General features: G+C 61.8%; 3 protein-coding genes across 3 annotated transcripts; 1 reads left to right on the forward strand and 2 right to left on the reverse strand.

The window, feature by feature from the left end:
* The first annotated feature begins 113 nt into the window (after positions 1-113).
* PRODH2 (proline dehydrogenase 2) lies at positions 114-6,609 on the forward strand. The gene is made up of 11 exons (XM_038766880.1): positions 114-371; positions 1,061-1,254; positions 1,340-1,478; positions 1,582-1,668; positions 3,259-3,339; positions 3,861-4,028; positions 4,172-4,338; positions 4,426-4,536; positions 4,709-4,794; positions 4,899-5,246; positions 6,350-6,609. The coding sequence occupies exons 1-10, from the start codon at positions 195-197 to the stop codon at positions 5,066-5,068; spliced, it is 1,380 nt and encodes a 459-aa protein (XP_038622808.1). The 5' UTR covers positions 114-194; the 3' UTR covers positions 5,069-5,246; positions 6,350-6,609.
* A 415-nt stretch (positions 6,610-7,024) lies between these two features.
* Positions 7,025-17,151, reverse strand: ARHGAP33 (Rho GTPase activating protein 33). Its single transcript, XM_038766869.1, has 22 exons — positions 16,988-17,151; positions 16,778-16,875; positions 16,384-16,468; positions 16,174-16,257; positions 15,953-16,087; positions 15,696-15,788; positions 15,302-15,424; positions 15,090-15,167; positions 14,853-14,919; positions 14,645-14,704; positions 14,072-14,221; positions 13,884-13,986; positions 13,221-13,365; positions 13,038-13,120; positions 12,517-12,624; positions 11,926-12,071; positions 10,428-10,548; positions 10,174-10,310; positions 10,003-10,077; positions 9,268-9,894; positions 8,421-8,914; positions 7,025-8,225 (listed from the first exon to the last, which is right to left on the reverse strand). Exons 1-22 carry the CDS (start codon positions 16,991-16,993, stop codon positions 7,341-7,343), a joined length of 3,903 nt encoding a protein of 1,300 aa, XP_038622797.1. The 5' UTR covers positions 16,994-17,151; the 3' UTR covers positions 7,025-7,340.
* Positions 17,152-17,393: 242 nt separating this feature from the next.
* PROSER3 (proline and serine rich 3) lies at positions 17,394-26,271 on the reverse strand. Its single transcript, XM_038767623.1, is given in 11 exon segments — positions 17,394-17,544; positions 17,547-17,587; positions 18,350-18,431; positions 22,453-23,053; positions 23,706-23,794; positions 23,940-24,052; positions 24,141-24,220; positions 24,389-24,468; positions 25,475-25,632; positions 25,736-25,854; positions 26,119-26,271. Coding segments are annotated over 11 exon segments (1,638 nt in total). The 3' UTR covers positions 17,394-17,422.
* Positions 26,272-26,452: the final 181 nt, after the last annotated feature.

A 26,452-nucleotide genomic window follows, 5' to 3' on the forward strand; every position in this document is an offset into this window, starting at 1 on the left:
CCGAGCCAACCCTGGCCCTGACCTGGTTAATAAGTGATCTCCTCTCCCCTTGGGGAGTCACTGACCCCTGAGGGAAGAGGCAGGCATGTGGGGGTGGGCTCCCTCCCGTCCAGTTAATCTCTCATCGTCCCCAGGGCTGCACCATCTCAATCCGTGGGTCCCTTCCTCTCTCCTCCACCCCTGGGGCCGCTGCGATGCTGCGGGCCAGTCGGGTGCTGTGGGCCCGGGCACCCTCCCCTTCGGGGGTCCCCGGCCCCGCGCTGCGGTTCGACGGGGAAGTCTTCCGCTTGAAGGGAACCGGGGAGCTGGTCCGGGCCTTGCTGGTGCTGCGGCTTTGTGCCTGGCCTCCCCTGGTGACCCACGGCCTGGAGGTGAGGCCCCGCGGGGCAACGGGACCGGTGCCGCCTTTCCCTCCTTGCGTCCCCCTTCCCCGGATCGGGCATGAGGCTGGTGCCTTTCCAAGCATGAAAGACTGGGCCAATCGATCAGTGGTATTTATTGAACACCATACTAAATGCTAGGGAGAGCACTTTTCTCCCCAACTCTCTCTCCCTTCTGCGTCCCCTGCACACTTCGATCTGTCCTCTTTAAGCCTTCTAGACTGTGAGCCTTAAGTCTTCTGGACTGTGAGCCCACTGTTGGGTAAGGACCGTCTCTATATGTTGCCAACTTGTACTTCCCAAGCGCTTAGTCCAGTGCTCTGCACACAGTAAGCGCTCAATAAATACGATTGATTGATTGATTGATTGCTGCGTGGCTCAGTGGAAAGAGCCCGGGCTTTGGGGTTAGAGGTCGGGGGTTCCAATCCTGGCTCTGCCAATTGTCAGCTGGGTGACTTTGGCCAAGTCACTTCACTTCTCTGGGCCTCAGTTCCCTCATCTGGAAAACGGGGATTAAGACTGTGAGCTCCCTGTGGGACAACCTGATTACCTTGTATCAGTGCTTTGCACAGAGTAAGCGCTTAATAAGTACCATCATCATCATTATTACTATTATTGTTCCATCCCCTCGTCCCCGTCCCCCACCCCAACACACAGCCCGGGCCCTCTGCCCCCTCCAGGTCCTGGCCTGGTGCCGCCGCCTCCTCGGGGCTCGGCTGTCCGGGGCGATGCTCCGGGCCTCGGTGTACGGACAGTTTGTGGCCGGTGAGACGGCCGGGGAGGTGCGGAGTTCGGTGCAGCGGCTGCAAGCCCTGGGCCTGCGGCCGCTGCTGGCCGTGCCCACCGAAGAGGAGCCGGGGACGGAGCGGGCCGGGTGAGTTGCGGGGTTGGAGGGAAGGAGGGGGGAGTCCCGGCTCGCCCAGGAGGACGCGACCCCTCAGAGGCCACTGCCCCCGCAGCGAGGGCTGGTACGAGGGCAATCTGGCTGCCATGCTGAGCTGCGTGGACCTGGCCAGCGGCCCTGAGGACCCCGCCACCGCCCCCAGCCCGGTGCTCATGCAGCTCAAGGCGACGGCACTGACCAGCACCCGCCTCTGTGTGAGTCCCGGGCGGCCGGCACCGGCGGCGGGGGGCACGGGGGTCCCCGTCCCCAGCCCAGCGGCCTCGACGCCGCCCACTCCCCAACCCGGGCTCGTTTCAGAAGGAGCTGACTGCGCGGCTGGGGGCGCCGGGGGCTGCCAGAGACCTGAGCCCCGACAGCCTGGCGGCCGTCATGGACAGTAGCCAGGTGACCCCCGCCCCAGACCCCCCATCCCCCAGCCTCCATCTCCCTCAGCCCCCTTCTCTCTCAATCTCACCTCTTAGCCCCCATCCCCAACCCCCCAGCCTCCCGCGCTCACCCTCCATCCTCCCCAGCCCCCTTCTCCCTCATCTCCTCTCAGCCCCCATCCCCCCCAGCCTCCCCCTTTCAGCCCCCATCATCATCATCATCATCAATCATATTTATTGAGCGTTTACTATGTGCAGAGCACTGTACTAAGCGCTTGGGTAGTACAAATTGGCACAGTCTTAGCCCCCATCCCCATCCCTCCCAGCCTCCCCCTCTCAGCCCCCATCCCCCCAGGCCCACCCCCCCCGGCCTCCCGCGCTTAGGGACCCCGTCTCTATATGTTGCCAACTTGTACCTCCCAAGCGCTTAGTACAGTGCTCTGCACACAGTAAGTGCTCAATACATACGACTGAATGAATGAATGAGTGATGATGATGATGATGATGATGATGATGGCATTTGTTAAGCGCTTATTATGTGCAAAACACTGGGCGGGAACCTCCATCCTCCCCAGCCCCCTTCAATCATTCATTTGGTTTTGTTCTCTGTCTCCCCCTTCTAGACTGAGCCCACTGTTGGGTAGGGACCGTCTCTATACGTTGCCAACTTGTACTTCCCAAGTGCTTACACAGTGCTCTGCACACAGTAAGCGCTCAATACATATGATTGAATGAATGAACCACCATCCTCCCCAGCCCCCTTCAATCATTCTAGACTGTGGCCCACTGTTGGGTAGGGACCATCTCTATACGTTGCCAACTTGTACTTCTCAAGCGCTTAGTCCAGTGCTCTGCACACAGTAAGCGCTCAATAAATACGATTGATTGATTGATTGATTGATTGAGCACTTACTGGGTGCGGAGCACTGTACTAAGTGCTTGGGAAGTACAAGTTGGCAACATATAGAGGCGGTCCCTACCCAACAGCGGGCTCACAGTCTAGAAAGGGGAGACGGACATCAAAACAAAACATATAAACCAAATAAAATAAATAGAATAAATATGTACAAGTAAAATAAATAAATGAAGAGTAATAAATATGTACAGACATATATACATATATACAGGTGCTGTGGGGAGGGAAAGGAGGTAAGGCGGGGGGATGGGGAGGGAGAGTAGGGGGAGAGGAAGGAGGGGGCTCAGTCTGGGTGACCCCCCTTCTCCCTCAACTCCTCCTCTCAGCACCCATCCCCCCGATTCGTCCCCCTCAGCCCCCATTCCCCCAGCCTCCCCCTCTCAGCCCCCATCACCCCCAGGCTCCCGCACTCAGCCTCCCCGCTCCCCCTCTCAGCCGCCAACCCGGTAAGGGTCCCGGCCGGCCTCCAGCTGGTGCTCTTGCCTGGGCCGCGCCCCCAGACTTCCCCCGGGGCCAGGGGTTCCCATGCCAAGCGAGGTCTCATCGAGCAGGCCGGGATCCGCTCATTTTACCGGCGAACCCCAAGGGCACGGGGCAGAACGGAGCAGGCAGAAGGCCCGCTTAGTAAGGCCTGCTGTTGAGGCCCTGAGTGACTCATTTCCCCTTGAGTGATCCCTCCAACCCCTCGGGAAGGACCCCCATATATCCAGCCTGAGTCCTGAGCAGAATCAGCACCTCGGAGCCTCCCTGAGACGGTTCCACCGGGTCGCCCAGGTGAGCCCCCATCTCCCACTTTTCCCTCCCCCCATCCCTGTTGATTCCTTTTCAATCAATCAAACAATCTTATTGCTTGAGCGCTTACTATGTGCAGGGCACTGTACTAAGCGCTTGGGAGAGTCCAATACAACAGTATAACAGACACGTTCCCTTCCAGTTTCCCCGGATAGTTCTCCCAGCCACCCCCTGACTGCCTTCGCGACAGGCCTAGGCCCTCTGACCCCCCTCACTCCTCGTTCTCCCCCATTTCTCATCCCCTTCCACCTCCTCAAATTCCTCAAGCCCACTGACCCCTAACCCCATCCTTTTTGCATTTACTGAGCACTTACTGTGTGCAGAGCACTGGATAAGTGCGTGGGGGTAGGGTTTTAGCACCCCCAAATCCCTCTCACTGGGACTCGGGTCCCCTGAGCGGCGAAGGCTGTGCCTCGAACCCCCCACCCCATTCTCCCCACCCTCACCCCCACCTCCCGCTGGGTCCAGCCGCCTGGGCCGATCCTGCGTCCCGTTTCCCGCAGTACGCCCGGGCGCGGGGGGTGCGGCTGCTGGTGGACGCCGAGTACACGTCCCTGAACCCCGCGCTCTCCCTGCTCGTGTCCGCCCTGGCCCTGCGCTGGAACCGTCCGGAAGAGGCTGACCGACATGGGGCCGCCTGGGTGTGGGACACCTACCAGGCTTACCTCCAGGTGCCAGCCCTCCAGGCCAATGGCCTGCCGGGGGATCAGGGGGCCAGGGCCTGGGCCCGGGGCAGGGGCCAGCCTGTCCATGGGAGAATCGGGGCGGGGGGCAGAGGGCGCCCCGGCAGCCCCTCAGTCCCGCCCCCCGGCAGGACACTCCTGAGCGGCTGGGCCGGGCAGCCGAGGCGGCGGAGCGGCGGGGCCTGGCCTTCGGGGTCAAGCTGGTGCGAGGGGCCTACCTGGAGAAAGAGCGGGAGCTGGCGAGGAAGGCGGGGACTCCGGACCCCACCCAGCCCGACTACGAGGCCACAAGTCACAGGTGAGAGGCCATGTGGGGCGGCCAGGACCGGCCGGGGGGCTGCGGGGCAGGGGGATCGGCTCCCACCCACCGCCCTCTGCCTCGTAGCTACAGCCGCTGCCTGGAGCTGATGCTGGGGCAGGTGTTGCGGCGGGGCCCTCAGTGCCGGCTCATGGTGGCCTCTCACAACGAGCAGTCCGTGCGCCAGGCCGCCCGCCGGTGAGCCCCAGGGCCTCGGGGGCAGGGGGGAGATGGCGGGGGGCGGAGAGTTTCAGGGCCGGGGGGAGATGGGCAAAGAGGGACGGCTCGGGGGGCCGGGGTAAGGAGGAGGGGTTTCAGGGCTGAGGGGAGAGGGACAAACCCGAGGGCTTTGGCCCCGGCCCGACGGCAGGATGTCAGAACTGGGGATCCGGCCGGACGGACCGGTCTGCTTCGGCCAGCTGCTGGGAATGTGCGACCAGGTGTCCCTGGCCCTGGGTACGTACGTACGTCCATCCGTCCGCAGGGCGGGAACCGGCCGGGGGGCATCAGGGGAGCCGGGGCGAGGTGCCAGTCTCACTGGGGCCGTGTCCGTACCCCAGGGCAGGCGGGCTACGCCGTGTACAAGTCGATCCCGTACGGCTCCCTGGACGAGGTGCTGCCCTACCTGAGCCGGCGGGCCCAGGAGAACCGCGCTGTGCTGGCCGGGGCGCGCCGGGAGCGCCAGCTCCTGCGCCGGGAGCTGTGGCGCCGGATGACTGGAAGGCCCTGACGGCCCCCACCCCCGGGGACCCTTCCCCCGTGCTCCAGTCCACCCACCCCCTGGAACCGGCCCCAGCCCCTTCCAAGCCCCCGGCAAATAAAGGCACCAGAAACCATCGAGTCCCTGGCCCTGACCGAGTCGGGCGAGGCGGGATCGGGGCGCCTCGAGACTGCGGAAAGAAGGGGGGGTGAGTTCATTCTTTCAATCATATTTATTGAGCGCTTACTGAGTGCAGGGCACTGTACTAAGCGCTTGGGAGAGTGCAATAGAACGATAAACAGACCCTTCCCTGGCCACAATGAGCTGACAGCCTAGAGGCAGGGAGACAGACACGTGTAGAATCTGTCTGTCCTTCCCGCGGCCTGCAGCCACAGCTCTGCGGCCATGAGGGTAGGGATTGTCACTAGTTGTTGCCAAATTGTACTTTCCAAACGCTTAGTACAGTGCTCTGCACACAGTAAGCGCTCAAAAAGTACGGTTGAATGAATGAATGGCTGGGTGATGACGTAACGGGGCCTTCGTTTTCCCACCCCTTGGGAGACACTCACTTTATCGAGCCGATACCCGACCAACCCCCACCGGTTCCCACGCTGCCTCCCGTCTCACCTCCGGTCTGGTCATCAATCAATCAATCGTATTTATTTATTCATTTATCCCAGCCTTCTAGTCCCTTTAGTGAGCCCTTGCCCGCCCCCCACCATCATCCCCCCCCATCTCCCCATCTGACTCCTTCAGTTCCCCCAGAATGATCTGCTCCCACCCTCACTCCCCTCCCCAACTGACTTCCTCAGCACCCTGACTCATTTCCAAGTCACAAGACAAGCTGGAGGCTGGGGGATGGGGCTGGAAGGATGGGAAGGTAATAATAATAATAATTGTTATTATAATAATAATGGTATTTGTTAAGCGCTTACTATGTGCCAACCGCTGGGGTAGATACAAGATAATCAGGTTCGCACGTAGGGCTCACAGTCTTAATCCCCGTTTTACAGGTAACTGAGGCTGAGAGAAGTTAATTATGGTATTCGTTAAGCGCTTACTATAGGCCAAGCACTGTTCTAAGCAGTGGGGTGGATACGAGGTAAACAGGTTGTCTCGCGTGGGGCTATAATCCCCATTTTACAGATGAGGTAACAGGCACAGAGAAGTTAAGCAGGCTGCCCAAGGTCACACAGCAGACAAGTAGCGGAGCCGGGATTAGAACCCACGTCCTCTGACTCCCAAGCCCGTGCTCTTTCCACTAACCGCGTGGCTTTCGTTGAACTCGGAGCTCACAGCTCGTTCCTGCAGAAAGAAAACGGCAGCCACGCAGGAAGAAGTGGCACTCGGATTGGAGCGTCAGATCTGCTCCGCCAGTCGCCTCTTGCCACCTCCTTGCCCATGCTGACCTGATATACCTGAGCCGATCAGAGTGGAGGCCTGGCCTTGGGGCACTCCCCTGGAGTACCGCCCTCCCATCTGTCTGCAGTGACCCCCGACTCTGCCCTCTTCCAAAACCCTGGTTCGAACACCCCACTCCCTCAGTGCCCAGTTTGGGTTGGAAACGACTTCCCAAGCGCTTAGTACAGTGCTCTGCACACAGTAAGCGCTCAATAACTACGATTGAATGAATGAATGAAACTAGACTGTAAGCTCACGGGCAGGGAGTGGGTCTGCTAATTCTGTTGTATTGTGGTTTCCCAAGCACTTAGTGCGGTGATCTGCACATAGTAAGCGCTCAATAGATATCATTGATTGACTGATGACTGATTGATTGAAGGGCCCGGGGGGGGGGGGGGGGTGCAGGAAGCTCAGTGGAGGATATGACTTGTTTGATTTTGTTTATTAAGTTCCTTGTTTCAAAACATTTAGTACACAACAGAAGAAGGCCTGCCCGGGAAGAGGGGAGCAGGGCCACTGGGTACCTCAGCCACACACACGTGTGCACAAACGCACGTACACACCCGCACGGGGGGGGGAGGGGGGGCACGGGGGGAGGGGCGCATGCTGGCGTCTCCAGGAAAGGGGTTGTGAGCCCCCCCTCCCCCAGATTAGTGCAAGAAACCCCGGTATGGGGGGCGGAGGACGGGGCACCCTGCGCCCCAGCCAGCCCCCCAGCTTGCCCCCAGCCCGTCCGGGCCGAGTGGGAACAGGTCCGTAGGTCGGGGCAGGGCCTGGCCCTGTCAGCCAGCAGGGACCCCCGTCCCGGAGCCGCTGTGGGACTCACCTGACTGGCCCCCGGGGTCCCCAGAATTGGGGAGGAGGGGGCCAGGGTCTCCCTCTGCCCACTCTGGCCTTGGACTCAGCAGTAGCTATGTGTCTGACCCTCATGGTGGAGGGTCCAACTGGGGGTGAGGAAGGGGGTTAGGGGGCCAGCCCCCTCCCCCTGCCTCCCCGTTCCGCTCCCAAATGGGGCCACGGCTCCACTGAGGGGCTGCCCCCCACCCCTCCTGTGGGTGCCCGGTGGGGTCGTCCCATAGAGCAGCAGGGGCCCCGGGGCCAGGGAAGGGCCATAGCCAGGGAGGGCATCTAGCAGTGGGGAGTGGTAGGGAGGTTGGGGGGCCCCCCAAGGAGGCCGCTGCTTGTGGGGGAGCCTGGGGGCTTGGGGCCCGGCCGGGCCAGGGTCCGAGCGGCTGCGGGGGTGGGTGGGGGTCGGCGAGGAGGAGCAGGAGGAGGAAGGGGGCGAAGGGGCCAGGGTCCTGCCCCCAGCCAAGGGCAGGTTGGCGTAAATGGGCTCAGCCCGGGGCGGGCGCTGTGGGCGCGGGGGCCGCTGGCCGAACCTGCCGGGCTGGACCCAGGCCTGCAGGGTCGGGGGGCCGGAGGGGGGCGGGGAGGGAGAGTAGCTCAGCAGGAATTCAGGGGGCCCCCAGGGGGGCCGGGGAGGGGTCTCCAGGACCCCGTAGGAGGCGTTGAGCCCGGCCGGCAGGGGGGGCCCAGCTGGCGGAGGGGGCCCGGGGCCCCAGAGCCGGGGCAGCATGGGGTAGGGACGGGGAGCCCCCTCCCCACCCCCGATCTCATAGTACAGGTTTTCCCCCTTGTCCGGGACGGGCGGGAGGTGCGGAGTGCGTGGCCACCACCAGGCAGGCGGCCGGAAAGGGGGAGGGCCCCCCGACAGGTGCAGGGGGGGCTTGAGGGCACGGTCCCTGCGGGCAGGAGGTCCAGGGGAGAAGAGGCAGGAGGCTGGCACCTGCCAGAGGAGAGAGACATGTGCAGCCCCCCCAGCCGCTCCCCGGGCCCCCTACCTCCACCCTCTGCCCCCTCCCCCAGCCCTCAGCCCCGGTCCACCCCCTACTTCCCTTCCCGTGCCCTGCTTCCCTTCCCATACTCTGCTTCCCTTCCCATACCCTACTACTTCCTTTCCCCAGAGCCGCAGGTCCCTCACCTGGCTGTTGCCTCTGTGTTCCCGCCGCAGGGGGATGCCCGGCTGGACCCTCAGCAGGCCCCCATCGCTCTGCTGGCGCTGCAGGGAAGTGAGGGGGCACGGCCCCTGGGGGTCGGAGCGCACCACGGGGTACAGGGAGCCCCCGCCCCATCCTGGCTCCGGCCTGCCCGCCGGCAGCTCCCCCCTCCCCTCCAGAGATAGGGAACGGCAGACTGGGGAGCGGGGAGTTGGGGGGACGGGATCTCGTGGGCGTCGCTGCCGCGGCTCCTGCCGCTGCTCCTGCCGCTGCTCCACGCGCTGCTCCTGCCGCTGCTCCATGCGCTGCTCCATGCGCTGCTCCTGCCGCTGCTCCATGCGCTGCTCCTGTCTCTGGGCCCGCTCAGCCAGGGCCAAGGCTATGAGCCGGGCAGGATTCTTGGGAGGGGGTGGGGGGGCTCCTCCCGGTCGCAGAAGAGACAGAGTTACAGGGAGTGGAGGGGAGTCGAAGCCAGGACCTGTGAGGGCCCAGAAAGCGAGGAGGCGTCGGGCCTGAGGGTCGGCATCCCGTCCGACGCCCAGGGCTCCGGGCCGCCCCACGAGATGGCCAAGCGGCCCAATCCCTTCGCCCTTTGCCCTTCCCTCCCGGAGCGCAGCATGTCATCCAAGACCCTGGAACGAGGCCAGGCGCCGGCAAGGTGGGATGACTGCAGCTGGGGGCCAGGACTGGGGGCAGTAGGCTGGGGCCAACAGTTAAGGGCAGGGGTGTGGGGCTGGGGGCCAGGGCCTGGGTGAGGGGTAGTACTGGTGAGTGGAGCTGGGGGTCAGAGACTGGACTGGGGCCGGGGTCCCCTGAGGCTGGGACACTCACTCCGGGCTGCCCGCAGGTTCCGCGGCCCAGTCAGGGACAGTTTGTGACGAATCTCCCTCTGGCAGCTGTCGCTCAGCTCGGTCTCCCCACTGCGCAGCAGCAGGGGAAGAAGCTGAGGGGCGGGAGCTGGGGCGGGGAGGGGCGCGGGGGTCCCAGCCTCCTGAAGCAGCTGCAGGACGGCCGGGGGCACCGACACAGTCAGCGGCTCGGAGATGTCCCGGGCGGCGGCGGCGGGCGGAGGGCAGGAGCCGGCCGAGGCCGGGGGCGCCGGGCTGGCCGGCGGTGCGGGGTCCCCAGGCGTGGGGCTGCTGCAGCGGAAGGTCAGGGGGTCGAAGTCCAGGTGTCGGAGCCCCTCGAGGCCGCGGGGCGGGCTCAGCTCCAGCTCGTCCCCGCCATCCAGCCAGAGGGAGGCACGGGGCTGGGGGGAGCCCAGAAGGGAGGAGGAGGCGCCGGGGGAGGAGCCCGAGGAGGCTGAGCGGGAGGAGGGGGAGGAGGAGGAGGAGGAGGAGGAAGAGCGGGACGAGGCAGAGGGGGAGAGGCTTCCACCAGAGCCGGGGGGGCCGCGGCCCACAGAGAAGGCATCGCTACTGGACCGGGGCCGGCGCAGGCGGGGCAGCCGCTGGAGGCCTGCTGGGGGGCACATGGGAAGTGGGGGGGAGGGCGGGGAGGTTAGGTGCCGGTGAGCCTGTCCCCAACCTGTCCCCAACCGGCCCGGTCCGGCCCCCCAGCCCTCACCTGTCCGGCTGGTCTGAGAGGACAACGATTCCTCACTCTTGGCTGAGCGCAGGGTCACGGTCTCAGCCCGCCCACCTAGAGGATGGGCGTTGCGGGGATGAGTCGGGGTGGAATTTCGGATCTGACCGCCGGTCCCGCCCCCTGCCCCGTGGCCGCCAGCCCCCCGCTGACCTGGCCACCGCTCCGGCCGGCCCCGTGGCCCCTCTTTCTTGCGGGCGGCCGAGGGGCCCCGGCCCAGGGCGAAGAACGCCTTCCAGCTGCTGGTGACCGGCTTCCGGCCCTTCCCCGCTTGGCTCCTCTTGCGCCTGCTGGACACGGGCGACGAGGGCAGGGGTGTGAGGGGGGCTGCTGCTGGACCCCTCCCCGACAGGCCTCGCTCACCTGCCGGATGCCGCCAGAGCCCCGCCCCCATCGGCCCCACTCACCTGTCCAGTGGGGAGGGCTGTGGGGGCTGGGGGCCTCGGGCCTGGGCCTCCTCCAGAGACAAGAGCCGGGTGGAAGGACCACCGACCAGGAGGGACTTGGGCCGGGACAGGAGACAGCGACCTGGGGTTGGGCGAGAGAAGCCTGTGAGACCCCCCTCGTGCCACCCCCCGGCTGGGGCCAAGCAAGCACAGAGTAGGGGAGGGGAAGGAAAAAGGGGAGGGGAGAAGGAAGGGCCACGTCAGCCCCCCCCCCAGGCTCCAGCTCGGGGCAGGAGGGAAGGAGCAGGCACAGGCTCAGTCAGCGGCAGGGGCCAAAGCGCAGGGAGGCAGGAAAGGGGCGAGAGGTGGCGGCCGGCGGCAGAGGCCAGCGGTGGAGGAGGGTGGCGGAGGCCGGTGGCGGCGGAGACCGACTTTAGAGGCAGGCGGCAGCGGCCGTAGAGGCGGCGGAGACCGGCCGTAGAGGCGGGCGGCGGCGGGAGGCGGAGGCCGGCGGCAGTGGAGACTGGCCGGAGAGGCAGGAGGCGGCGGCGGCAGCGGAGGCAGGAAGTGGAGGCCGGCGGGAGCAAATTTGGGCTGCGGGGACGCTGGTCTCAGTTACCTCAGGGGACGAGTCCATCGCTCAGTCCGGAGAGCAGGCAAGGGGTGGGGCGTGGGGGAGACCTGGGGATTTGGGGGGACATTGCCCAGGGTAGGGAAGGAGGGTTTCCCAGTCTTTCCCAGTTTAAACCAGTTTCCCCAGGCCCAGGTCAGCTCAGGGGAAACAGGAAGTTGGAGGAGCCGCAGGGTCCTGGCTGAATGGGGGGTCCTGGGCGGAGGAGCTGCAAAGAGAAGGGGGGGCGGAGGGGGGTGGGGGAAGGACCCGGGTGGGGGGGCTGGGCCAGTCAAGGCCCCTCTTGACTCTCTCCACCCCTCCCTCCACACACACACACACACACACACAGAGAACCCACACTCCCTCCACCGCCCTGACCCCCAACACATAGAAGAGCTAGGCAAAGGAATGGGAAGAAAGTTGGACAGAGGACAGGGAGGAGGAAGACTGGGAGGAGGGATGAAGATATGGATAGGAGGCTTGGGGGGCGGTGCTGTGAAGGATTGGAGGGAGGGGAGGGTTGATAGAAGGGATGGGAGGACTGCAGAGGAGGGATGAAGGGAAGGCGGGAGAACAGGGGAGGGATTGGGGGACAGATAGAAGGAGGACTGGGGAAAGGATGGGAAAGGACACTGGGAAATGGATGGGAAGGGAGACTGGGGAAGCGATGGGAAGGACTGGGAAAGGAGTTGGGGAAGGGATAGGGCAGAGGACTGGAGTACAGATAGGAGGACTGGGGAAAGGATGGGAAAGGACACTGGGAAAGGGATGGGAAGGAAGACTGGAGAAGCGATGGGAAGGAATGGGAAAGGAGTTGGGGAAGGGATAGGACGGAAGACTGGGGAAAGGATGGGAAGGAAGAGGACGACTGGGAGCAGATGGACCCCAGGCCCAGGGTGGCCGTACCGGTGGAGTCCAGCCCGGCAGAGGAGAAGGTGTCACTGAAGAGGACGTCCACGTGGTTAAGGAGAAACTCAACCACGACCGACTGAACCCGGACCTCGCGGAAGGCGGCCGCCCCGCTCAGGGTCACTGACTCCAGCTCCAGCGACCTGGGGGGCCGGGGCAGGGCACGGGGTGGGAGACACGGAGGGGTCACGGAGGCTGGGCTGGGGAGCCCAGCTTTTTGCTGGGATGACAGTCCCTAGGCCCAGCCAGGCCCCCGGGGGGTCAGGGAGGGATGGTCAGTCTGCACCTGGACATTCTCTCCTCTCTGTCAGCTCCTTGTAGGCAGGAATCGTCTCTAGCTATTCTTTGGAACTGTACTCTATCAAGTGCTTAGTACTGTTCTCTGCGCATGGTAAGCGCTAAATAAATGCCATTGATTGAATGACTGGTTGGACAGGTTCCTCCCACGATGGTCACAGCTCTGAGCCTCTGGGCCCTGTCCCCACCCCCATCCCCACCCCATAGCTCAGCCTCTGCCCTCCGGCTTCCACTTCCCTGTTTCTGACAGCCGGGCCCATGCCCGCCCCCCAGCCCCCAGCCGGGTCTCACCGCAGCAGGTTGGGCGCCCAGACGATGGCCAGGTTGCGGGCGTGCATGCTGGTGTCCGCACTGTGCTGGGCCATGCGGGCCAGGTGCCTCAGCAGGAACTCCAGTGTCCTGGGGCCACCAGCAGGCACAGTGACTCCGGGCTCTCGGACCACCCCAGCCTGACTTCTGACCCCCAGCCCGCCCCTAGCCTGACTCCTGACCCCACAGCTCACCCCCAAGCTGACCCCTGACCCTGAGCCCCCAGCGCACCTCCAACCTGACCCCAAACCCCGAGCCCACCACGGCCCACCCCCAAGCTGGCCCCTGACCCTGAGCTCACCCAAGAGGCTCCTGACCCCTGACCTGTGACCCATAAGACTCACCCCCAATCTGAGCCCTGACCTTGAGGCAATGGCTCAACTTCATTCTGACCCCTGACCCTGAGACCATGGACCCTGGGCCCATGACCCCTCCCACCAGCCCCTGAGCGCAGGCTCATGGCCCCCAGACACATTCCCGCCCCCAATCCCTGCGCTCTCCACCTGTAGTGGGGCGGGGGCAGCTGTTGGATGACGTCATGGACCCGGACCAGCCGTTCCTCCTCCACGGGCACTGCCATGGCCTCCTGCCGAGGAGATGGGTCAAGGTCACGGGGGAGGGACCCTGGCTCCCTCAACCCCCCACCTTCCCCTATTCCTCCAACTCCCACCGCCATGGGCACTCACGCTAAACTTCCCATACAGCTGGTAGGTGAGCAAGGGGTTGGGCAGCTCGCGGAAGTAGAGCTTGCAGAGCGACGAGACGCTGTGGATGTCCTGCAGGAAGGCTGCCCCGCCCAGCTCGGGGACCCGCTCGCTGTCAAACTCGTGCCTGGGGGTGGAGCGTGTCATCGTGCCCCTGCCTGGCTCCCCGCCCCCAGGCCTGCCCGGTGCCCTACTCTATGCCCCCTCCCCAGATCCTGCCCCGGCCCTGCATGTGTCCCTGCCCCGGCTCCCAGCTCTGTGCCCTCTGACTGTTGCCCAGATCTGCCTCCCAGCCTCAGTCCGGCCCCATACTCCAGCCCAGGCTCCCGACCCCAGTCCCATGCCCTAGCCCTGGCTTACGAGCCCAGTCCCGTGCTCTAACTTTCAGCCCAGCCCCGTGTCCCATTCGGTGCCGCTGGCCGCAGGTCCCTGCTCTGGTCCCCGAGTCTGTGCCCCATCCCTGGCCTTCCTACTCCGGCCTCCGAGTCTCTGCCTCATCCCTGGCTCCCTGCTCCGGCTCCTGAGCCTGTGCCCCGTCCCTGGCTCCCTGCTCCGGCTCCCAAGTCCATGTGCCATCCCTGGCTCCCTATTCCGGTCCAGGACCCCGAGTCTGTGCCCCATCCACCACAGTTCCAGATCACTCACCGAAGTTTCTGGATGTTAGAAGAGACACCTGAGAGGCGGTAAATGCCATCCACCACGCCATGTGCCTCAATGAACTCACAGCAGCAGCGCAGGACCTGGGGCACTAGGGGTAGGGAAGGAAGGACACAGGGTTCAGATTAGGGGGCGGAGGCGGTGGGGATGCCGGGGGCTGGAGCTTGGACCCTTACCATCCTGGCCAGAGTTGCTGAGATGTTCTCCCAGGTCGCAGCCGAAGACGCGCTGCCGCAGGATGCCACGCTGCCGGAGGCGCAGTCGGGACGGGCGGGAGCCGATGAAGGACCGGAGGAGGCCTGCCAGCTTCCCCCGGGGGCGTGGCACTGCTTGGGGCGGGGGAGGGAGAGGACACGGCAGTCAGATGAGTGGGATGTGCCCCCGGTGGGAGTGGACCCACCTGGGACTCCTGCTGGAGTGTTGGGAGGCCAAGCTGGAAGAACCAGAGCCCCCTGCTTGCCCCTCCCTGGCACATGGGATGGGGAGCTGCAAGGCAGGGAGGCAGCGGGGGGCACATTGCAGGTGCAGTGGGGAGGCAGGGAGATGACAAGGCCCCATCACCCAAAAAAGCAGCCCCTTTTTCCCCACAATCGTCCTTGGGCAGGTGGGGCAACCAAACACCACAGGGCTGGTCCACCAGATCTGGGCACCCCAGGTCCAGCCCAGATGCCCTCTCTGCCCCAACGGTCCAGCAGTCACAATGGGCTGGCCCAGGAGCCAGTGTGGGCCATCCCCAGCTCTCCCGGTACCTGCAGTCAGAGACGAGGACCCATGGGGGGCTGAGATGCTGGCTGTCATCCCATCGGGGTCTACGGGGGAGAATGCACCCAAATGGGTGGAGGCCCCACTCCTCCCCGCTTCTCACTGTGGTGTCCCTCCCCATCTCTTGTGCCCCACCACCATCTGCACCCCCTCCCCTAGCCCCCTGCCCTGGGTCCCTGCCCCGCAGTTCATTACCTGCTCTGGTTCCGGGCCCAGGCCGCTCTGGGAACAGCTCCACACACTCACTGGGGAAGAAACCCACCTGCAGACGAAGGGAGGGAAGAGATCAGATCATCTGTCTATCCTACTCCACCCTCACCCTCCGTGTTTTCACTCTGCTCCCGCGCTCCCACGTCCTCACTCCCCACCCGTGTCCTCGTCTCCTCGCCCACACTCTCCCTGGGTCCCTGGCCCCCACCCCCCCGCAACCACCTGGAATCCATGCTTCCCACGCCACCAGCTCTGATCCTCCGGGCTCGGCATGTCGATGACGGACACGATATCGCCTACCTGGGAGAGGAAAGGAAGAGGAAGGAGGAGGTGGAGACCAAGGTTCCCTTCCCATTCTGATTGCCCTAAGCCCCGTCCCACCCCTTCCCTGGGTCCTGGCTGCCCTAGGCCTCACCCGCATCGCCCCTCCGTACCTCAAAGGACAGCTCATCCGGGGCCTGGGCCGTGTAGCGCTTGACCACGTGGGCAGCAGCCACGGCCGGCACATTGAGGGATGCCTCCTCACTGAGCAGCAGGCGATGCCCATGGTTGTCCAGCTGTGGAGGAGTCCAGAAGAGTCACATACAGCACGTGCGCACACACACACACACTAAAGGGATCAGGGAGAACACTGGACCCACACACCAAGCCCCTGCAGCAGTCAGGACCCAGGCTCAGGCCACCAGCCCGATGCTCACTGGTCCCCAGCTCCTGAGACCACCAGTCCTGACCCCTAGATTCTAGGTCCCGTTCCCCAGGCTCGACCCTAGACCCTGGGAGCCAAGGCGGGACCCCGATGCCTTCCCCTAGCCGCTCTTGTCCCCTCACCTCCATCCAGGTCAGCACGGGGCCACAGTTGAGGTTGCTGTCCACCAGGCTGGACAGCGTCTGCAGGTACTGAAGCAGCAGCGGCACCAGCAGCTGGAGGCCGGGGCCAAAGGCAGACGGTCGGCTGGTCGGCTGATGGACGGCAGCCACGGCCTCGCTCTCCCCCCGCAGCGAAGTGGGGTCTGGGGCTGAGGTGAGCTAGCAGGTCAAGAGGCCCAGGGAGGAGCTTGGGGAGGGTTGGGGGGGGGGGCATTTACCTGTGCCCGGGACCCCTCGGGAGGTGGGGGCAGCTCCGGGAGGCGGGAGAAGCGGCGGTCGAAGATGCAGCGGTGGAGGTGGCCATCCAGGGAGCGGAAGTCATCGTAGCTGCGGAGAACAGGCCAGGAGCGGCCCTGCCAGGGGAGAGGGGCTGGGGTCGGCGGCCCTCGCTGGCCGAGCGTGGGGTAGGGTCGGGAGTTACGTTGGGTCGGGGCCTCACCTGACATGTCACCTGGACTCCAAAGGTGAGATCGCTGTCCCCGAGGGCGGTGGCAGGGTTGTCGCGCTCTGGAGACAGCAGCAGCTGGTGAGGGAACAGAGGGGACAGGGCAACCGTGAGACTCAGACCTCCACATCCTCCCCACCCCCGCCCCCAAAGACCACCCGACTGAGGTGTCTGGGGAGGAACCTGGCCTGCCGCCCACCGAACCTGGATTTGTCCGAAGTCGACGTTCTCGTAGTGGAAGTGGGCACAATCTGCCAGGCGAGGGAAGGGACCACGGGGAGCAGAGAGCCTGGGGGAGCGAGCGAAAGTTCAACCCCACGGCCCTTCTCACCTCCACTATCCCCGGCCCACTGACTGTTCCCAAACCGACTCGCTGTCCACCGGCCCCTCCCCAACCTTCCTCCTTGGCCCACTGACTCCTTCCCAACCCCCTTCCCGAACCATCCTCCCCAGCCCACAGGGTCCACCGCTAATCTTCCTCTCCGGCCCCCTGACTTCTCCCCAACCCCCTGGAGGGCCTGCGGATCCCTCTTCCAAGCCCGTGGCCGGGCCGTCGGTCCCTCCCCAAGCCCCTCGCCGACCTGCTGCCCCCTCCCACCTCTTGCCGGGTTTCCCCTTGCCTCCGGGTCCCCCGGCGGGAGGCGGAGGCTGGACGGGCCCTTCCCCGGGGGCGTCCACGTTGTCCGTGCTGCGAGCCTGTGGGGGGTGGGGGAGGGAGGCTGACCCGAGGCCGGAGAGGGCGGGACCGGGCGGGGGTGGGCAGGGGGCTCGGGGCCGGCCCCACTCCCTCCCGCACCCCGCTCCTCACCACCATGGTGCCGGGCCCCGAAGGGGAGGAGGAGAAAGGGGCCGGGCCCGGGGCTGCCGTCGCCGTGCGCTCTCAGGCCCGGCCCGCCATGGCGACACAATGGGAGCCGAGCTGAGCCGAGAAGGCCCGAGCCTAGCCCGGCCGAGCCGAGCCGAGCCGGGCCGGGCCGAAGCCCCGGCCGGCGGCCCCCAGCGGGAGGGATAGCGGGACCGGTGGCGGGGGCGGCGGAGGGACGGGGCTCGGGGCCGCGGTGACGGGGGCTGGGAGAGGGAGGGAGGGAGGGAGGGAGGGAGGAGGAGGAGCCCGGGCAGACCCCGCCCCCCGCCCCCAACGGCCCGGGCTCCGGGACAATGGGGCGGCGGGGACGATGCCCCGTATCCCGGGCGGGAAGGGCCGGGAGCCCCCCACCCCTCCAAAGCAGCGCCCTGACACCGATCATCGAAAACATAGTTTATTTCTCAGTGGGTTCCGTTTGCGCTGTGGGCCCTGTCGCCCCTTCCTCTGCCAGTGCTGCTGGAACGGGGTCGGGGGGTCGTCTCTCGGGGGGGGCCGGCCGGGGGCTCCTCGGCCTGAAAAAGGGACAGGAGCTCCTCAACCTGTCTGGAGGGAACAGAGGAGCATGAAGGGGTAGCTCCGCTCTAGCCTGGAAGCTCGTTACGGGCAGGGAAAGTGCTAATTGTATTGTACTGTACGGTCCCAAGTGCTTAGTACAGTGCTCTGCACATAATAATAATGATGGCATTTGTTAAGCGCTTACTATGTGCGAAGCACTGTTCTAAGCGCTGGGGTGGATACAAGGTGATCAGGTTGTCCCACGTGGGGCTCACAGTCTTAATCCCCATTTTAGAAGGAACTGAGGCTCAGGGAAGTTAAATGACTTGCCCAAGGTGACACAGCTGACAAGTGGCAGAGCCGGGATTCGAACCCATGACCTCTGGCTCCCAAGCCCGGGCTCTTTCCACTGAGCCACGCTGCTTCTCACATAGTAATTGCTCAATAAATGCCACTGATTGGAGGGCAGAGGGACCAGAAGGGGTGGAGCAATAGCAAGGAGCGGTGAGTGGGGGCCTGGGAGCCCAGCCCAGGGAGGTTGAGGGAGCAGGAGCCCGGCCCAGGGAGAGAGGGGCAGGAGTCCAGCACAGGGAGATCGACGGAGCGGGAACCCAGCCCAGGGAAGTGGAGAAGTCAAGGGAGCAGGAGTCCGGCCCAGGGAGGGCGAGAGAGCGGGAGCCCTGTTCAGGGACGTCGAGGGAGCGGGAGCCCAGCCCAGGGAGACAGGAGAGCAGGAGCCTTGGCCAGAGAGACAGGGAGTGGGAGCCCGGCCCAGGGGAGTGGGGAGCAGGAGCTTGGGGCCACGGCTACCTCAGACGCTGCCTCAGCTGACCCCGCCGGGTCCGCAGCACCTGCAGCAATTCATCCTCCTGAAACTCACTGCCGTCTGAGTCTGGGATGGACAACAAGATGGAAGTTGTGGCCACCTTATCCACTGCTTGACCCCGGGTGAGGGCAAGTCTCACCCTGGCCCTCTGCCCTCCCCGCAGCATTGTTGGGGCCCCTCCCACCCCATGTCACTGGGGTGCTCTACTTCCCTCCCGCCTGTCTGTCCACCCCCTCGGGGCTGTGGCAGCAGCTGCTGCACCTGCTCCTCCTGGGCCCAACCCTCCATCTCTGGGGGTGGCCGCCTGCATCCCAGACTTCAGCTACCCCCTCTACATGGATGATGCCTGACTACTTTGCTAGCCCCACCCTCTCTCACCTATGACATCTCACATTTCCTCCTGCCTCCAGGACATTCTCTCCACTTGGATATCCCGCTGACACTTCCAATTCAACATGTCCAAAACTGACCTTCTCAGCCTCCCTCCTAAACCCGCTCCTCCTCCTAACTTTCCCATCCCAGTTGACAACACGATCTTCTTTGTTTCTCCAGCTGGCAACCTTGGGATTAACCTCAATTCCTCTCTTTCAACCACCATATTCAGTCGGTCGCCAAATCCTGTCAGTTCTTTCTCCACATCTCAGAACCCACCCTTTCCTCTCCATTCAAATGGCCACCACGTTGCTCCAAGCGCTTGTCATATTCATTCATTCAATTGTATTTCCGACACAACTCCTGCCTCTGCCTCTTCTTAGTCCTCCCCACCTCCAGCCTCTCCCTTCTTCAGTCCATACTTCCCTCTAGACTGTAAACTCTTTGTGGGAAGAGAATGCGTCTACCAACTTAGATATATGTAATTGATATTTGTTAAGTGCTTTTGATGTGCCAGACACTGTACAAGGCACTGAGGAAGATATACTCTAATCAGGTTGGGCACAGTTCCTGTCCCACAAGAGGCTCACGGTCTTAATCCCCATTTTACAGATGAGGGAACTGAGGCACAGAAGTGAAGTGACTTGCTACGGTCACACAGCACATGAGGGGCAGAGCTGGGATTAGACCCCAAGTCCTTCTGACTTCAGGCCTGGGCTCTTCCCACTAGGCCATGCAACTTTTATATTGCACTCTCCCAAGTGCTTAGTACAGTGCTCAGCACAGAGTAAATCAATCACTCGTATTTATAGAGCACTTGCTGTGTGCAGAGCACCCTCCTAAGCGCTTGGGAGAGTGCAATATAATAACAGACACACTCCCTGCCCACAACAAGCTTACAGTCTAGAGAGGGAAACTGACAATATAAATAAACTACGGATATGTTTGTAAGTGCGGTGGGGCTGGGATGGGGCGGGGGGGATGAATAAAGGAGCAAGTTAGGGCGATGCAGAAGGGAGTGGAAGAAAAGGACAAGAGGGTTTAGTCAGGGAAGGCCTCTTGGAGGAGATGTGCCTTCAATGAGGTTTTGAAGGTAAGTGGAGGATGACTGTCAGTTGCATATGAGGGAGGGCGTTCCAAGCCAGAGGCAGGATGTGGGTGAGAGACTGACAATGAAATCGAGGTATAGTGAGTAGGTTGGCACTAGAGGAGCAAAGTGTGCAGGCTGCGTTGTAGTAGGAGCATAGCAAAGTGAGGTAGGAGGGGGCAAGGGGATTGAGTGCTTTAAAGCCAATGGTAAGGAGTTTCTGTTTGATGCGGGGATGGATGGGCAACCACTGGAGGTTCTTCAGGAGTTGGGAAACATGGACTGAACGTTGTTGTAGAAAAATTATCTGGGCAGCAGAGTGAAGTATGGACTGGAGGTGGCTGGGGCGGGGTGGAGGGGAAGGGGAGGCTGACAGTAATCAAGGCAGGACAAGATAAATGCTTGGATTAATGTGGTAGCGGTTTGGATGGAGAGAAAAGGACGGACTTTAGCGACGTTGTGGAATTTGAAGCAATAGGATTTAGTGATAGATTGAATATGTGGGTTGAATCAGAGAAAGGAGTCAAGGATAGTGCCAAGGATACAGGCTTGTGAGACAGGAAGGATGGAGGTGCTGTTTACAATGATGGGAAAGGCAGGGAGAGGACAGGGTTTGGGTGGGAAGATCAGGAGTTCTGTTTTTGATATTTTAAGTTGGAGGTGATGGCAGGACATCCAAGTAGAGATGTCTTGAAGGGAGGAGGAAATGCGAGACTCCAGAAAAGGAGAGGGCGAAGGGCTGGAGATGTAGATTTGGGGATCATCCGCATAGAGGTGGTGGTTGAAGCAAGGGAACCAATGAGTTCTCCAAGGGAAGGAGTATAGATGGAGACTAGAGGGGGACAGACTCCCACAGTTAGGGGATGGGAGGCAGAGGAGGAGTCTGCAAAAGCAACTGATAATGAGGGGCCAGAGAGATATTAGGAGAACCAGGAGAGGAAAGCAACAGTGAAGCCAAAGTTGGATAATATTTCCAGGAGAAGGGGGTGGTTGACAGTGGATATGATTGATACTATATTCTGCTGCCTGAATCACTTTTCTAAAATACTACAATACACACAACTCCCCTCTCCTCAAAAACCAAGCAAGCAGCGTGGCTCAGTGGAAAGAGCACGGGCTTTGGAGTCAGAGGTCATGGGTTTGAATCCCAGCTCCACTAATTGTCAGCTATGTGACTTTGGGCAAGTCACTTAACTTCTCTGTGCCTCAGTTACCTCATCTGTAAAATGGGGATTAAGACTGTGAGCCCCATGTGGGAAAAGCGGATCACCTTGTAACCTCCCCAGCGCTTAGAACAGTGCTTTGCACATAGTAAGCGCTTAATAAATGCCATTATTATTATTATTATTATTATTAAAAACCTCCGATGGTTGCCTACCCATCTGTCCATTGAACATTTCACCACCAGGTTTAAGGCACCAATCGGTTCTCTCTCCCTTCTACATATTCTCACCCCTCTCCCACTACAACCCAGCCCACACACTTCACGCCTCTCAGCACCAACCTACTGTCCCTTGCTCTCGTCTCTTTTGCTGTTGAACCTACGGCCCACGCCCTCCATCCTGCCTACAACTCCCTTTCCAGTCACACTCCCCCTCTAGTCTGTAAGCTCCTGGTGGGCAAGGATCTTATCTATCAACTCGATTGTACTGAACTCACCCAAGCGCTTAGTAAAGTGCTCTGCGAACAGGAAATCCTCATTAAAGACCCCAATGATTGACTGACACCTGGCAGACCATTGGTCTCCCCATCTTCAGAGCCCTACTAAAATCATATCTCTTCCAAGAAGCCTTCCCTGACTAATCGCTCATCTCCCAACCTCCCACCGCCACTTCAGCATCACCTAAGAACTTACTTATTCCCCTTCTCCCAGACAGAGCACTTTTATCCACATCTGTATTCTCTGTTTCCCCCATCTATACTTTTAAGGTCTGTCTCCCTGCTAGACTGTAAGCTCCTTAAGAGTCCGGATCATGTCTACCAACTCTGTAGAGAAGCAGCTTGGCTCAATGGAAAGAGCACGGGCTTGGGAGTCAGAGGTCATGGGTTCTAATCCTGGCTCTGCCACTTCTCAGCTGCGTGACTTTGGGCAAGTCACTTAACTTCTCTGTGCCTCAGTTACCTCATCTGTAAAATAGGGATGAAGACTGTGAACCCCACGGGGGACAACCTGATCACCTTGTATCCCCCCTGGCGCTTAGAACAGTGCTTCGCACATAGTAAGCGCTTAACAAATACCATCATTATTATTATTAATAACTGTTAGACTCTTCCAGGTGCTCAGTAGCGCACTCTGCCCAGTAGTCACCACCACTACTGACTGACGGACTCCGTGCCTGCCTAACTGCCCGTCTGCCTGGGTGGGGAGGAGTCGGATGGGCCTCCCGCTCCTCCTCCTCCTCCTCCAAGGGTGGCAGCTTCCAGAAGGAGCCCTGACTGACCCTGTCTGCTGTCACCCCAGAGTGGCTGCTGTTTTTCTGGGAGTCCGGTCCTTCCCCGCAGGCCCAGCCCAACCTCCCAGCCCCTCCTAGGGCCAGAGACCGAGCCCTGATCCTCCTCCCCGTCTCTCCTTCCCTCCATGCTCTCCCCAGAGTCGCTCTGCCCGCAGCACAGAGGAACAGCCCTTACCATTCGCAGAGTCCAAGAGTTGAGCGGCTGCCTCCAGCAGCTCCTTGGGGGACGGGGTCTTGGGTGAGGGGGCCGCGGTTCCAGGGGCTGAAGCCCTGGGGGACCCTGGGGGGAACAGCCGCTCTGCCACCACCTGCCCCAGGACTCCGCCCAGCCCTGGGTCAGCCGCTGCCTCTTCCTGCCCCAGGGATTCCCGGCCCCTGCCCCTTTCCGACCCCTTGCCTAGCCTCCTCTGCCGGGGCTTGCTCCGCCTTCCTGGCTTGACCCTGTCCTCTAGGATCTGCTTTCTTGGCTCAGCTCTGTCCCCTGGGTGGTACCTTCCCGGCTCAGCTCTGTCCCTGGAGTTCTGCCTCCCTAGCTCGGCTCTGCCCTCTGGGCCCCTCCTGGAAGCTACATCTGCCCCCTGAGCTAGGGTCGGGGCACTGGAGCAGAGAGGGTGCACCGCACCAGAGAAGGTGACTGCAGTCCCTGGGTGGGAAGCTGGGTGCTTTGGGGAAGACAGGGCGAGGGAGAAGGAGTGGGGAGGAGGGGCCGAGGGGAGAGGGCACAGTTGGCAAGAGCTGCGTTGACCAGGGGTCACTGCCGTCACCTCTGCTGCCGCCTGTAGACAGAAAGCACTGTGAAGAGGGATGTGAGCAGCTGGAAAAGGGGGAGGAGGAAAGTCAGGGCAGCGGAACGTGCTTTAAAACACTTATTCACCCTGCCCCCTCCTACCTTACCTCCCTGATTTTCTACAGCGCAGCCCGCACACGTCGTTCCTCTAATGCCAACCTACTCACCGTACCGCAAACTCATCTCAGTGCCGAACCCTCGCCCACACCTTTCCTCTTAATATCCAACAGGCAATTAATCTTCCCAGCTTCAAAGCCTTCCTGAAGGCACATCTCCAAGAGGCCTTCCCTGACTTAGCCCTCATTTCCTCTTCTCCCGCTCCCTTCTGTGCCACCCTTGCCCTTGAATTTCTTCCCTTTATTCCCCCATCCTTCAGCCCCACAGCACTTATATCGTATCCATAATTTACTTATATTAATGTCTGCCCCTCTAGACTGTAAACTCGTTGTGGGCAGGGAATGAGTCTACCAACTGTCAGGTTGTCCTCTCCCAAGTGCTTAGTACAGATGCTTTGCACACGGTAAGGAGGGCAGCAGAGGAGTAGGAGGGACAGGAGTGGGGGCAAGAGGAAGGGAGGGAAGGAAGGAGTACCAAAGTGCCTGCCCCATCCTGTCATTCCTCAACCCTCAGGCCCTGCCCACCTGGCCATGAGCCTGCTCCATCCTCCGGCGCAGGCGCCACTGGAACAGGATGTCATTCTCGGGTGGGACTGTGGTGGTCCGGGGCGGGGCTGTTGGAAGGAGAAGGGGGCTAAGATAGGTTGGCCACCCCACAGCTGGGCCCGCTGCTCCGGCCTCCCTCCTCCAGCACCAACGGCCCACCGCACCCGTTTCTCCCACCCCGCCGACCGCAGCACCCCCCTCGCAGTCCCTGACCTGGCTCGGGCCGGCAGGGGCTAGGAATGGAGGGGGCTGGTGTGATTGGAGAGATGAGTCCCTCCCAGCTCACGGAAGCACTGCTGCTGCTGGAATTGCCACCAGAAACACCGCTGAGAGGAACAGAGAAGATAGTGGGGGCAGGGAAATGTTGCAGGGATTAGCTGGGGGTTTGAGGGTTTCAGGGGTCTGGGCCGTCACCTTCTGAAGAGCAGCTGGTCCGCTCGGTGCTGCAGGCTCAGTGTGTCGAGGTCCAACGAAGACAGGGCCTGGTCCTGGGACTGAGAGCCAAGCCCGGGGTCAGAGATCAGACCCAGGGCCCCAGCTGGCCCTGTGCCAGTCCTATCCCTTCAGAGAGACTCAGCTCCCGGCCCCAAGCTGGAGGGCCCGGAGTTTCTCCAATCCCGTCCTCACCCACCCGTCCCCACACCCAGCCCCAGGAAGCTCACCTCTGGGGTCCCCAGCACCGAGATCTCCGCTTCCACTTCCGCCGCTTCTGGGGACCCAGTGCCCACCCTGAGCTCGGCTTCTGTCCAGGAGAGTTCGGCGGATAATAATAATAATAATGACGGTATTTGTTAAGCACTAACTACGTGCCAAGCACTGTTCTAAGCACTGGGGTAGACACAAGGTAATCAGGTTGTCCCACGTGGGGCTCACAGCCTTAATCCCCATTTGACAGATGAGGTAACTGAGGCATAGAGAAGTTAAATGACTTGCCCAAGGTCACACAGCTGATAATAATAATAATGATGGCATTTGTTAAGCACTTACTATGTGCCAAGAACTGTTCTAAGCGCTGGGAGAGATGAGTGATAAGTGGCAGAGCCGGGATTAGAACCCACGACCTCTGACTCCCAAGCCCGGGCTCTTTCCACTTAGCCACGCTGCTTCTCTATTCCCAGTGAATCAATCACTCAATCAATCGTATTTATTGAGCGCTTACTGTGTGCAGACCACTGTACTAAGTGCTTGGGAAGTACAAGTTGGCAACATATAGAGACAGTTCCTACCCAACAGTGGGCTCACAGTCTAGAAGGGGGAGACAGAGAACAAAACCAAACATAGTAACCAAATAAAATAAATAGAATAGATATGTACAATAATAATAATAATAATAGCACTTATTAAGCGCTTACTATGTGCAAAGCACTGTTCTAAGCGCTGGGGAGGTTACAAGGTGATGAGGTTGTCCCATGGGGGGCTCACAGTCTCAATCCCCATTTTCCAGATGAGGGAACTGAGGCCCAGAGAAGTGAAGTGACTTGCCCAAAGTCACACAGCTGACGAGCAGCAGAGCCGGGATTTGAACCCATGACCTCCGACTCCAAAGCCCGGGCTCTTTCCAGTGAGCCACGCTGCTTCTCCAAGTAAAATAAATAAATAGAGTAATAAATATGTACAAACATATATACATATACACAGGTGCTGTGGGGAATCCCAGTGGTAGGCAGATCGTGGCCTGCCCCAGGGCCCCGCGGTGCCCACCTGACACCCACCAATTCCCACCCAGCCTGCCGGGACCCCAACCTCACCGGCGGGGAGAAGGGAGCCTGAAGAGAGGTGGCGGTGGGGGCTGGGGGCCACCAAGGAGGCTGCAGGCTGCAGCCACCAGAAGCCAGCGGGTCCGGGCCCAGAAAGCTGGCGCTCCAGGCGACTGGTGGGCTGGGCCTGGCGGAACCGTGCCATGTACCTGTCCGGGGTCGGGGGAAGGAGGGAGGGAGTCAGTGCGGGAGCCCCGGGCCCAGCCCCGACCCGAACTACCTTGGGGCTTCAAGCCACAAACAAACCCTTACTTGGCAACCACGGACTGTCCACCTTCTGTCTGGGTGCTGGAAGGCCGGGGGCGGCCCTCCGAAGGGAAGAAGGAGCTGCTCTCCGTCGAAGGCCTCGATGCCTCAAAAGGGTCTGCAGCCTGGGGGATTGAAAGATCAGGGGAGGGGCTGGATGACTGCAGGCCTGCGGGGCTCCGGGCCTGAGGACAGGGAGATGGTGGAGAAAAGTCAAGTCCCCAGCCCAGCCCACACAAACATGGGGTCTCTCTTCAGCTGATACATCTCGACAGAATCCCATCATCAAGTCTACTCTGAATCCCTCCTGCTAAACAGCCATCATGCCCTCCCAGTTCCTCCCAAGTCTACCCTGGGTCCCTCCTGCTGCCCAGCCCCATAGTTCTCACCGCGTTCCTGGAGGAGTGGTAGTGACTGCGGCTTCGCGGGGCGCGCTCAGGCCCTCCGGCGTCATTCCGGGCCGGGAACCCCGCCAGGCTGGGTCGGCCCCGGCCGGAGGGAAAGAACTCGGGATCAGGCCGGGGAGATCCTCCCCAGCCCATCCAGATTACAATAATAATAATGATGGCATTTATTAAGCGCTTACTATGTGCAGAGCACTGTTCTAAGCGCTGGGGAGTTTACAAAGTGATCAGGTTGTCCCACGGGGGGCTCACAGTCTTAATCCCCATTTTCCAGATGAGGGAACTGAGGCCCAGAGAAGTGAAGTGACTTGCCCAAAGT

Source organism: Tachyglossus aculeatus, chromosome 26 (genome assembly GCF_015852505.1).
Source record: "Tachyglossus aculeatus isolate mTacAcu1 chromosome 26, mTacAcu1.pri, whole genome shotgun sequence".
In the NCBI taxonomy this organism is placed as follows: domain Eukaryota; kingdom Metazoa; phylum Chordata; class Mammalia; order Monotremata; family Tachyglossidae; genus Tachyglossus; species Tachyglossus aculeatus.

Coding starts and splice junctions, on each gene's coding strand:
- ARHGAP33 (XM_038766869.1), bottom strand. Junction 12,625..13,037: donor CTGCCCCCGCCCCACTACAG/GTGGAGAGCGCA, acceptor TGGTGGCCCCAG/GACACTGGAGTTCCTGCTGA. Junction 12,072..12,516: donor TGGGCGCCCAACCTGCTGCG/GTGAGACCCGGC, acceptor CCGGCCCCCCAG/GTCGCTGGAGCTGGAGTCAG.
- PRODH2 (XM_038766880.1), top strand. CDS start 195: ATGCTGCGGGCCAGTCGGGTGCTGTGGGCCCGGGCACCCTCCCCTTCG. Junction 1,255..1,339: donor CCGGGGACGGAGCGGGCCGG/GTGAGTTGCGGG, acceptor CTGCCCCCGCAG/CGAGGGCTGGTACGAGGGCA. Junction 4,795..4,898: donor CCAGGTGTCCCTGGCCCTGG/GTACGTACGTAC, acceptor TCCGTACCCCAG/GGCAGGCGGGCTACGCCGTG.